We start from the raw sequence: 12828 nt of genomic DNA on the forward strand, positions 1-12828 counted from the left end.
GGCATTATGAACTATCAACAGTCAAAAATGAATAACACGTTTTCTCTTCAATCTGTGTAACACCACCCCCCCCCCCTCTAAAAAAAAACACAAAAAAAACAAAAACAAACAAACAATACAACACACAAGAAAAACAAACGAAAATAAAACAAAACAAAAAACAAAAATAACAAAAAAGACAACAAATTGTGACACATTTTCCCCTTAAATATGTGACTTATAGGTGATCTCAAACTAAGTACAATGGTGGTATGCTCTTGGAATCTAAATCTGATCCCTATTTGTTCCCAGTTCCCCTTTGTCTTACTTTTTCTTGGTGTGCTTTACTTGTAATCCTAGAACTTTTTACTATCCTATTTTCTCCTTTTTACTGGCGCTGATATAACCTTAATGTGTTGCAAGGGCCGTAAAACCCTTAAAAACAAAAACAAACAAATAATACATTGGTAGAAAATGACCCACAACATAGTCTTTAACCCTGTCCTTACCACCCATAGCATAATCGTCACATTCGTTACGATGGAAAAAACAATTTTCTTACTCTGATTTCATTCTGTTATAGTTATAGCGATAAAACTCAACACTGTGTTGCTGAGCTCATTTTTCTGTACAAAATATAGCATATACTCGTTACTTATCTGTTTAAAAAATCTATTTTTGTGTTGGATGAGTATGAAGTTCCGTGTAGAATTCTGAAAGTAGATGGTACTGAGAGAGTTAAACAGTAAATATCGACATACGGAGAAGTTTTAAAACACGATTTCATACGTCACACACCGTCCAATACCAAGATAAGCCGCAACATAAATAAAGGGAAAAAACTATGGTAATCGTATCTACAATTTGGGGATTGGTAAAGATGCTATCCACTTATTTAATTTACTCACAACATCCGCCAGCCAGATTTCAACATACAAAACTATGTGTAACCTTAAACGTTTTTATAATCTAATTGATAAAGTTTAATGAGAACTACTCATAAAAATGGCTGGCTAAAAATAATAACAAAGAGCTGAGTGACGTCAAGTTTGTTCCTCCTGTGTTGTGGCTTACTGTGTTTGTGAGTTGTGAGTTTCGTTCAGTCGTATAAATCATAAGCCACTACAAAGGTCTTTGGTTTTAATCAGCAACTAAAAAAATAATACAACATATCTTACAAACACATCACGATGTATGTTAAAAATGGAACTTGCAGGATTTGTAATGGTGCCCAGAGAACTAACATCTGTTGATAAGACAAAAGATAAGATATACTGGTCTCAGTTTGACTAATTAAATATATATAACAGATTGGTTTAGTCAGTGTCCTTACTACTCGTGCCGTTTTCAACTGCTCAACAATTCTGTTCGAAGAAGTCTGGACAAATTTTACAATGTTGAAATTCGCTGTTTTAGCTCTGATACTCTTCGAGATTGGTAAGTTGGGATCATTTCATTTGTGTGTTTCTCATATAAGCTCGTTTGTTGTAAGCTTTAGGAATATTATATTCTCAAAAATACCTACACCTCACAGGCCATAACATGATCAGCTACTTCGATTATGAGCGAGACCCTTCTATAATATAACAATACATTTAGTGGAGATTGTGCAGAGTAAGAGTTCACTTTTATTTTAAAAGACAAAACCACATCTTTGAATATTTTTCCTAGCTATAAACAGTAATGGATGTGTTACCACAGCAATGAAAAAAAAAGATAAATAAATGAATTCCGTTCATCCTCAAGGAAAATATATTCTGTAGATGAGTCGAGGTATCCCGGGCGCCATTGCCGCGTCGCAAAATGTACAAGTTTAACAGTGAGCTGTGTTTTCTGCCGACTGCAGGGCTCGAACACGGTAACCTCAAGTGGTTTGACAATTATGCGTTGTCAATATTATAAGTGTAAGTGACTATCACCCCATAATGCTAAAAATTGACATTTTGTTTAATTATATTCTGGTTGTAGGGATAATGTAACAGTGAGCCGAATGAAATTTATTATTCACACAGCTGTATATTTTCCATCTATAAAAATTCTACGTTTGTGTTGTTTTTTTCAGCAAATACCGAAATAACGATAAAAGACTGTCCAGATGCCTTGGACAGAAACATGTACCTTAAAATCTTCGGCAATAAATGCTACACCTTTAACTTCCATCATGATAAGGAGTACAACGAGGCGGTGGTAGCTTGTGGAAAAGACAATGGAATTGTAGCCACGATCAAGGACGAATATGTACAAGGATTTATTTGGGTTCAACTAGGATACTTCTACTCAGAAGAGAAAGCTCCAAAAGGTATCTGGATTGGACTAACAGACCAAGAAGAGGAGGGATCGTATTTGTGGTCAGATGGCTCTAGAATGAACTATACTCATTTTGATTCTGGGGAAGGACCCAATAAATATTTTTTTCAACGCATTAGGGACGAAGATTGCGTAGCTATCAATATAAAGAATGGATTATGGGAAGATTATAAATGCAATTCTTATCTTTGGGTAAATCAGAAAAAACCATACATTGCGAATATGCGCCCAAGACGAATGCCACCACAGGTGTTGGAGCCATGCCTTAAAATGGAAATTTGTTATAAAGCGGTGTTTCCAATACACGCAAGTGTGATTTTTTAAACAACCGTCATCAAGTAATACTTTTGATTAAACTGCAAATTAAATTAATTTCAATTGTTCTATTTCTTTTTTCTTCTTTTACATCTCGATAGATAAGATATCCTGGTTACTTTTTATAATGAACGTATTACCCGGACGTAGCCATCGTTAACTTATAGTCTGACACAAGAACCCACGAGGACTTATAGTTTGACGTCATATTTTAGGTTTGTGCAGCGTCTAGTGAGTTCTTGTTAGTAGTGCTGAAGGAAACAAATGATTCAATTGGTTGAACTATTGAATGTAACTCACGATTTGTTTTCTTTTGTGGTCAAAGACTTGTCTTTTGGCGTCCTCTTTTGGTCAGTGTCAGGCTATAAGTTAACGATGGTCACGTCCGACCCAGGCTGTGAATGAATTGGTGTAGACAGCAATGACTATTACCTTGGTGTAAAAAGAGATGATGATTACTGGAGAATGCGGGGGAAACCTGGCGCCAAAACAAAACAACAACGCATTTTGAACTTACGTAATAAAAAATTAGTTGAAATGACTGTTGTTAGAATAATAAATAGATTTTTCTTAAGAGAGCAACCAATATGATGACTTTTATTGATATGTGTCCCTCTGTGAATCAAAAGGTGAAATAAGGCTTTCACTTTCAAACTTGGCATTTTTCACATTATTATTTAACCAATTACCTGTTAAACTCTGAAAAACTATGTTTTTAAAAATCTGGCCAGAAAACTTGTCCTTCAAATATCGATAGATTTAAATGTCCCTCATCTTGGCAAAAACTCTCAAACCGGAGACTTCAAAAAGTCCCAGATTTGAGATTTTCCCGAGATGAGGGATCGATCGATATTTGAAGGACGAATTTTCTGTCCAAATTTTTTAATGCATTGTTTTTGCAGACACGACAATTAACTGGCTAAACTGACACCTAACGATTTTGGTAGATATCTTCGTTTTTTCGTGGAAAGAAATAAACTCACAAAGTGTGAGCAATTGGATTCAATAGTCTGATGATGTGGTGGAGGTGGTTGTAATAGTTCTTTAGGAATGATTTGAACGGATTAAACGTACGTAGCCATCTTTAACATATAGCCTGACACAAGAACCCACCAGGACTTATAGTTTGACGTCATATTTAATTTTATGTTTGTGCAGGGTCTAGTGAGTTGCCGTTAGTAGTGCTCAATGAAACAAGTAGTAGTGTCGTATGGTCTTCACACCTCCAAGTGTGACTCATTCAGCCATTTGATGTAGTCGTCATCAGCTTTGTGGATAGCAGGATAGCCGCCCTCTATGGTTGTTGATGGACAGTGAAGTACCACATGGTCGATGTCCTGATTTGGAGCGTTACAGGCTTGGCATGTTGGTGTTGTTATATAGCCCCATTTGTGGAGATTAGATGCTGTTCTACCGTGTTTAGAAAGTAGTCTGTTACAGGAGGACCACTGTTTTCTGTTTAGTGTATAGAAACCTGGGAGTGGTGTTGCTGTAGGGTCTTCGATTAGATCACTGTTTTTTTTGGTTTGTTTTCTCCCATTCAGTTTTCCAGCTATCAGAGAGGTCGAAATGTTCTTTTTTGGATTTGTAGAACGGTTTGCGAGATTTTAGACGTGATGTTGTGGGGGCTGATTGGGTGATTATTCTGAGTGGAGCATTTGATGTTGTTTTCTCCAGTCGGTGATATTGTTTTCGTGTCGCCTCTTCTCTTCGGAGATGGGGAGGAGCAATTGCGCTCATTATTGGTAACCACGAGGTGGGAGTTAAGGAAACAAGTGATTCCATTGGTTGAACCATTGAATACAACTCATGATTTGTTTTCTTTGTGGTCAAAGACTTGTCATTTGGCGTCATTTTCTTTAGGAATGATGTGGTGGATTTTCTAGTGCTGGTTGAGATGATGAAGAGGTGGTGGTTTTGTGGTAGAGATGATGATGGGGTGGTGGTTTTGTGGTAGGGATGATGATGGGGTGGTGGTTTTGTGGTAGGGATGATGATGATGTGGTAGTTGTGATGGTGGTAGGGATGATTATGTGGTTCTCGTGATGGTTTTCGTGGTTGAACTATTGAATACAACTCACGATTTGTTTTCTTTGTTGTCAAAGACTTGTCTTTTGGCGTCAGTATCTTTATGAATGATGTGGTGGTCGAGATGATGATGGGGTCGTCGTTTTGTGGTATGGATGATGATGGGGTGGTGGTTTTGTGGTATGGATGATGATGGGGTGGTGGTTTTGTGGTAGGGTTGATGATGGGGTGGTGGTTGTGTGGTAGGGTTGATGATGTGGTTCTCGTGATGTTTTAGTAGCTGTGGTAGAGACGATGAAATGATAGTTATTTTAGCAGTTTTGGGAGGGATGATTATGTAATGTTTTTGGTTGTAGTAGTGGTAGTAGGAATGATGATGTGGTCGTCTTGGTTGCAGTAGTGATGATATGGATGATGATTAGGTGGTGGGAGTGGTTGTAGTAGTGGTGGTAGTAATGATGATGTTGTGGTAGTGACGGCGGTAGTTGTAGAAGTGGTGGTAGGATTATGATGTGGTGGTGGTGGTGGTGACATTGGTATTATTAATGGTAGGAATGATGATGATGATGTGGTAGTTGTGGATTGTGGTTTTTGTAGTTGTGTTAGGAATAATGACATGATTTTGGTGGCGGTTGTTGTAATGGTGGTGGAAGGAATGGTGATGTGCTGGTAGTAGTGGTTGTGGTAGTAGTGAGGCGATGTGTGTGGTGAAAGCGGTTGTTGCAGTTAGTAATGGGAGGAACGATGATGATTTTGTGGCGGCAGTTGTATTAGTAATGGTAGGAATGATGATATGGTTATAGTAGTGGTGTTAGGAATGATGATGTGATGGGGTTCGTAGTAGTGGTGAGAGCGATAATGATGTGGTGGTGTGAGGAGAGGCATTATGAACTATCAACAGTCAAATGAATGAATAACACGTTTTCTCTTCAATCTGTGTAACACCCCCCCCCCTTAAATAACAAAAAACAAACAAACAAACAATACAACACACAAGAAAAACAAACGAAAATAAAACAAAACAAAAAACAAAAATAACAAAAAAGACAACAAATTGTGACACATTTTCCCCTTAAATATGTGACTTATAGGTGATCTCAAACTAAGTACAATGGTGGTATGCTCTTGGAATCTAAATCTGATCCCTATTTGTTCCCAGTTCCCTTTGTCTTACTTTTTCTTGGTGTGCTTTACTTGTAATCCTAGAACTTTTTACTATCCTATTTTCTTCCTTTTTACTGGCGCTGATTGAACCTTAATGTGTTGCAAGCGCCGTAAAACCCTTAAAAAGAAAAACAAACAAATAATACATTGGTAAAAAATGACCCACAACATAGTCTTTAACCCTGTCCTTACCACCCAATACAAAATCGTCACATTCGTTACGATGGAACAAACAATTTTCTTACTCTGATTTCATTCTGTTATAGTTATAGCGATAAAACTCGACACTGTGTTGCTGGACTCATTTTTCTGTACAAAATATAGCATATACTCGTTACTTATCAGTTTAAAAAATCTATTTTTGTGTTGGATGAGTATGAAGTTCCGTGTAGAATTCTGAAAGTAGATGGTACTGAGAGAGTTAAACAGTAAATATCGACATACGGAGAAGTTTTAAAACACGATTTCATACGTCACACACCGTCCAATACCAAGATAAGCCGCAACATAAATAAAGGGAAAAAACATATGGTAATCGTATCTACAATTTGGGGATTGGTAAAGATGCTATCCACTTATTTAATTTACTCACAACATCCGCCAGCCAGATTTCAACATACAAAACTATGTGTAACCTTAAACGTTTTTATAATCTAATTGATAAAGTTTAATGAGAACTACTCATAAAAATGGCTGGCTAAAAACAATAACAAAGAGCTGAGTGACGTCAAGTTCGTTCCTCCAGTTTTGTGGCTTACTGTGTTTGTGAGTTGTGAGTTTCGTTCAGTCGTATAAATCATAAGCCACTACAAAGATCTTTGGTTTTAATCAGCAACTAAAAAAATAATACAACATATCTTACAAACACATCACGATGTATGTTAAAAATGGAACTTGCAGGATTTGTAATGATGCCCAGAGAACTAACATCTGTTGATAAGACAAAAGATAAGATATACTGGTCTCAGTTTGACTAATTAAATATATATAACAGATTGGTTTAGTCAGTGTCCTTACTACTCGTGCCGTTTTCAACTGCTCAACAATTCTGTTCGAAGAAGTCTGGACAAATTTTACAATGTTGAAATTCGCTGTTTTAGCTCTGATACTCTTCGAGATTGGTAAGTTGGGATCATTTCATTTGTGTGTTTCTCATATAAGCTCGTTTGTTGTAAGCTTTAGGAATATTATATTCTCAAAAATACCTACACCTCACAGGCCATAACATGATCAGCTACTTCGATTATGAGCGAGACCCTTCTATAATATAACAATACATTTAGTGGAGATTGTGCAGAGTAAGAGTTCACTTTTATTTTAAAAGACAAAACCACATCTTTGAATATTTTTCCTAGCTATAAACAGTAATGGATGTGTTACCACAGCAATGAAAAAAAAGATAAATAAATGAATTCCGTTCATCCTCAAGGAAAATATATTCTGTAGATGAGTCGAGGTATCCCGGGCGCCATTGCCGCGTCGCAAAATGTACAAGTTTAACAGTGAGCTGTGTTTTCTGCCGACTGCAGGGCTCGAACACGGTAACCTCAAGTGGTTTGACAATTATGCGTTGTCAATATTATAAGTGTAAGTGACTATCACCCCATAATGCTAAAAAATGACATTTTGTTTAATTAAATTCTGGTTGTAGGGATAATGTAACAGTGAGCCGAATGAAATTTATTATTCACACAGCTGTATATTTTCCATCTAGAAAAATTCTACGTTTGTGTTGTTTTTTTCAGCAAATACCGAAATAACGATAAAAGACTGTCCAGATGCCTTGGACAGAAACATGTACCTTAAAATCTTCGGCAATAAATGCTACACCTTTAACTTCCATCATGATAAGGAGTACAACGAGGCGGTGGTAGCTTGTGGAAAAGACAATGGAATTCTCGCCTCGATCAAGGACGAATATGTAGAAGGATTTATTTGGGTTCAACTAGGATACTTCTACTCAGAAGAGAAAGCTCCAAAAGGTATCTGGATTGGACTAACAGACCAAGAAGAGGAGGGATCGTATTTGTGGTCAGATGGCTCTAGAATGAACTATACTCATTTTGATTCTGGGGAAGGACCCAATAAATATTTTTTTCAACGCATTAGGGACGAAGATTGCGTAGCTATCAATATAAAGAATGGATTATGGGAAGATTATAAATGCAATTCTTATCTTTGGGTAAATCAGAAAAAACCATACATTTGCGAATATGCGCCCAAGACGAATGCCACCACAGGTGTTGGAGCCATGCCTTAAAATGGAAATTTGTTATAAAGCGGTGTTTCCAATACACGCAAGTGTGATTTTTAAACAACCGTCATCAAGTAATACTTTTGATTAAACTGCAAATTAAATTAATTTCAATTGTTCTATTTCCTTTTTCTTCTTTTACATCTCGATAGATAAGATATCTTGGTTACTTTGATTAATGAACTTATTACCCGGACGTAGCCATCGTTAACTTATACCCTGACACAAGAACCCACGAGGACTTATAGTTTGACGTCATATTTTAGGTTTGTGCAGCGTCTAGTGAGTTTTTGTTAGTAGTGATCAAGGAAACAAATGATTCCACTGGTTGAACTATTGAATACAACTGACGATTTGATTTCTTTTGTGGGCAAAGACGTGCCTTTTGGCGTCATTTTTTGGTCAGTGTCAGGCTATAAGTTAACGATGGCCACGTCCGACCCAGGCTGTGAATGAATTGGTGTAGACAGCAATGACTATTACCTTGGTGTAAAAAGATATGATGATTACTGGAGAATGCGGGGGGAAACCTGGCGCCAAAACAAAACAACAACGCATTTTGAACTTACGGAATAAAAAATTAGTCGAATTGACTGTTGTAAGAATAATAAATAGATTTTTCTTAAGAGAGCAACCAATATGATGACTTTTATTGATATGTGTCCCTCTGTGAATCAAAAGGTGAAATAATGCTTTCACTTTCAAACTTGGCATTTTTCACATTAGTATTTAACCAATTACCTGTTCAACTCTGAAAAACAATGTATTTAAAAATCTGGCCAGAAAACTCGTCCTTCAAATATCGATAGATTTAAATGTCCCTCATCTTGGCAAAAACTCTCAAACCGGAGACTTCGTAAAGTCCCAGGTAAGAGAGTTTGGCCGAGATGAGGGATCGATCGATATTTGAAGGACGAATTTTCTGTCTAATTTTTTTAATGCATTGTTTTTCAGACACGACAATTCACTGGCTAAACTGACACCTAACGATTTTGGTAGATATCTTCGTGGAAAGAAATGAACTCACAAAGTGTGAGCAATTGGATTCAATAGTCTGATGATGTGGTGGAGGTGGTTGTAGTAGTTTCTTTAGGAAGGATTTGAACGGATTAAACGTACGTAGCCATCCTTAACATATAGCCTGACACAAGAACCCACCAGGACTTATAGTTTGACGTCATATTTAATTTTATGTTTGTGCAGGGTCTAGTGAGTTGCCGTTAGTAGTGCTCAAGGAAATAAGTGATTCCATTGTCAAAGCCAGGAACATGTGTTTTGCCACGTGCTTCTAAAATGGTCACGTGATATAGTTTATTTTATTGCACCAACTTTTACTGCTCTATAAGACTGGCAGGCTACATACAACTCTACGCATTGACAAAAACTCCCCCCCCCCCTCCCCACCAACAAACACACCCAAAAAAGCACCCCCCCCCCCCCCCCCCCCCCCCCCACACACACACACACAAACACTTTCCCAAAAAATACGCCCCCCCCCCCCCCCCCTAAACAACTAAAAACAGACAAAACAAACCAAATCTTCGACGTCAACTATCGAGGAATTGAGATGACACTTCAACATGTCAATACATCTTTAATCTGAGAGTTCTGGTTCTCTGGTTCTGGCTGGAATCCTGACTTGTTGATGAAATAGGGAATGAGATTAGCGGAAGAGTAGCGTCCCTTGATTAGACGTTACCCATAGTTTGTGACGTCACCGGCGGAAAAGTTATTAGAGAGAGAACGTCATGTTGATTGTGCGCATGCGTCTCTCGCCCTCGCGGAACCAACAACTAACATGACAATCTCTCTCTAATAACTTTTCCGCCGGTGACGTCACAGACTATGGGTGACGTCCAATCAAGGGGCGCTACTCTTCAGCTAATCTCATTCCCTTTTGTCCATTATGCCTTACTTTATTTTTGGATAATGGTAATACTATTTTTTCATTTTGTTACCAGTCTCTCCCAGCCCCAAGGATGTCAATATATTCGTCTCTCTCTCTCCTCTCTCTCTCTCTCTCTCTCTCTCTCTCTCTCTCTCTCTCTCTCTCTCTCTCTCCACACACACACACACACACACACCTTTTATAAAGTATCTCCTCCTTCACCACTACCAACACCTCCTCCTCCTCCTCATCATCATATTCTTCTTCTTCCTCTTCCTTCACCATCTCCTCATCCTCCTCCTCTGTTTTTTTACTTTTTCCACTACTTCTACTACTACTACTACTACTACTACTACTACTACTACTACTACTACTACTACTATTACTACTACTACTACTACTACTACTACTACTACTACTACTACTACTACTACTACTACTACTACTACTATTACTACTACTACTACTACTACTACTACTACTACTACTACTATTACTACTACTACTACTACTACTATTACTACTACTACTACTATTACTACTACTACTACTACTACTACTACTACTACTACTACTACTACTACTACTACTGTTAATACTACTACTACTAGTACTACTACTACTACTACTGCTACTACTACTACTACTACTACTACTACTACTACTACTACTACTGCTACTACTACCATTACTATTACTACTACTTACTACTGCTACTACTACTACTACTACTACTACTACTACTACTACTACTGCTACTACTACTACTGCTACTACTACTACTACTACTACTACTACTACTACTACTACTACTACTACTACTACTACTGCTACTGCTACTGCTACTACTACTTAAGCTGCGTCACCTTGAGGTGGAGTTGCTAGGGTGCTCTGCTCGATAGAGGAGAGAATAGCATGGCAGTGAAATTCATTATTAATTTGTCGTGTAAAATGAGTAGATCTCTATAATTACAGATATGGAATGTCGCCATCCATCCCCGTCGTTTAGAATTGTACATGACAGGTTATAACATAAGGATATCTTAATAGCCGTAAATAGCAGACTAACTTCTAAAAATATTGTATCCTATATTATAAAAAAAATAATGGAGCTTTATATAGCGCAATATCCACAAAATGTGCTCAAAGCGCTTTACAAGGGGTCCCTGGTCAACAGCAACATAAACATGTAGGACGGGACATGACGCCTGTTAGGTGACATTACAATTTTTCGGACAAAGACTGGTAACGGCCAGGCACTCATTTTTCACCTGAGTACGGTGAGAGAATGTGAGTAAAAGCCTTTTCCAAGGACTCATCCAGAGACGCCAACTTTAAATTTGGCTCACAGGAGTTTCAGAGACCACTCGTAGGAATTTCAATGCCGAAAGAGGAATTTCCGCACACAAGACAAAGGAATTGGGATGGTATTTGGTATTGTGTTTACATATTGTATAGTTCTAAATAGATAACTGATTAGAATTAAACTATGCTACATAAACACATTGCAAATATAATCCCAAAGTTTCCTTATTTTAAATGAAGTAAAGCGCCAATACCTAATAGTAGAGATTGTAGTACTGGTGGTAGTGAGGATGATGTGGTGTTAGTGGTTGTAGTAATAGTGGTAGTGATGATGAAGATGTGATAGTGGTTGTTGTAGTAGTAGTAGTGGTAGTGATGATGATGTGGTCGTGGTGATGGTGGTTGAAGTAGTAGTGGTAGTGATGATGCTGTGGTGGTGGTGGTTGTAGTAGTAGTGGTAGTGATGATGATATGGTGGTGGTGGTGGTTGAAGTAGCAGTTGTAGTGATGATGATGTGGTGGTGGTATAGTGGTTGTAGTAGTTGTGGTCGTGATGATAATGATGTGGTAGTGGTTGTAGTGATGTTGATGTAGTGGAGATGGTGGTTATAGTACAAATGGTAGTGATGATGATGTGGTAGTGGTGGTAGTAGTGAAGATGATGATGATGTGGTGGTGGATGTAGTAGTAGTCGTGGTAGTGACGATAATGTGGTGGTGGTGGTTGTAGTAGTAATAGTGGTAATGATGATGTGGTGGTGGTGGTGGTGGTGGTTGTAGTGGTAGTGATGATGTGGTGGTTGTATTGTTGTAGTAGTGGTCGTGATGATGATGTGGTGCTGGTTGTTGTAGTGGTAGTGGTAGTGATGATGATGTGGTGGTGGTTGTAGTAGTGGTAGTAATGATGATGATGTGGTGGTTGTAGTATAAATGGTAGTGATGGTTGATGTGGCAGTGGTGGTTGTAGTAGTAGTTGTAGTGATGATGATGATGTGGTGGTGGTTGTAGTAGTATTAGAGGTAGTGATGATGATGTGGTGATGGTGGTTGTAGTAGTAGTGGTAATGATGATGATGATGTGGTGGTGGTTGTAGTAGTATTAGAGGTAGTGATGATGATGTGGTGGTGGTTGTTGTAGTAGTAGTGGTAATGGTGATGTGGTGGTGGTGGTGGTTGTAGTAGTAGTGGCAGTGATGATGTGGTGGTGGTGGTTGTAATAGTTGTGGTAGTGATGATGATGTGGTAGTAATGGTTGTAGTAGTAGTGGTAGTTGTAGTGATGATGTGGTGGTGGTTGTAGTAGTAGTGGTAATGATGATGTGGTGGTGGTGGTTGTAGTAGTAGTGGTAGTGATGATGTGGTGGTGGTTGTAGTAGTAGTGGTAATGACGAGTGGTGGTAGTGGTTGTAGTAGTAGTGGTAGTGATGATGAGGTGGTGGTGGTGGTTGTAGTAGTAGTGGTAGTGGCGATGGTGGTGTAGTAGTAATGGTAGAGTTAATGTGGTGTCGTTGTTGTAGTAGTAGCAGTAGTGATGATGATGTGTTGGTGGTTGTAGTAGTAGTGGTAGTGATGATGATGTGGTGGTGGTGGT

At 38.2% G+C, this 12828-nt stretch overlaps 2 protein-coding genes across 2 annotated transcripts; both read left to right on the plus strand.

Moving 5' to 3' along the window:
- Window positions 1-844: 844 nt before the first annotated feature.
- LOC144962283 (galactose-specific lectin nattectin-like) lies at window positions 845-2658 on the plus strand. The gene is made up of 2 exons (XM_078895191.1): window positions 845-1416; window positions 2042-2658. The coding sequence occupies exons 1-2, from the start codon at window positions 1374-1376 to the stop codon at window positions 2608-2610; spliced, it is 612 nt and encodes a 203-aa protein (XP_078751317.1). The 5' UTR covers window positions 845-1373; the 3' UTR covers window positions 2611-2658.
- Window positions 2659-6754: 4096 nt separating this feature from the next.
- On the plus strand, window positions 6755-8155 carry LOC144962284 (galactose-specific lectin nattectin-like). Its single transcript, XM_078895192.1, has 2 exons — window positions 6755-6914; window positions 7539-8155. Exons 1-2 carry the CDS (start codon window positions 6872-6874, stop codon window positions 8051-8053), a joined length of 558 nt encoding a protein of 185 aa, XP_078751318.1. The 5' UTR covers window positions 6755-6871; the 3' UTR covers window positions 8054-8155.
- Window positions 8156-12828: the final 4673 nt, after the last annotated feature.

This window comes from Berghia stephanieae, unplaced genomic scaffold (assembly GCF_034508935.2).
Source record: "Berghia stephanieae isolate SIO BIC M18660-M18661 unplaced genomic scaffold, UCSD_Bste_1.3 scaffold78, whole genome shotgun sequence".
NCBI classification, from domain to species: Eukaryota; Metazoa; Mollusca; class Gastropoda; order Nudibranchia; family Aeolidiidae; genus Berghia; species Berghia stephanieae.

Coding starts and splice junctions, on each gene's coding strand:
- LOC144962283 (XM_078895191.1), top strand. CDS start 1,374: ATGTTGAAATTCGCTGTTTTAGCTCTGATACTCTTCGAGATTG. Junction 1,417..2,041: donor TCTGATACTCTTCGAGATTG/GTAAGTTGGGAT, acceptor TGTTTTTTTCAG/CAAATACCGAAATAACGATA.
- LOC144962284 (XM_078895192.1), top strand. CDS start 6,872: ATGTTGAAATTCGCTGTTTTAGCTCTGATACTCTTCGAGATTG. Junction 6,915..7,538: donor TCTGATACTCTTCGAGATTG/GTAAGTTGGGAT, acceptor TGTTTTTTTCAG/CAAATACCGAAATAACGATA.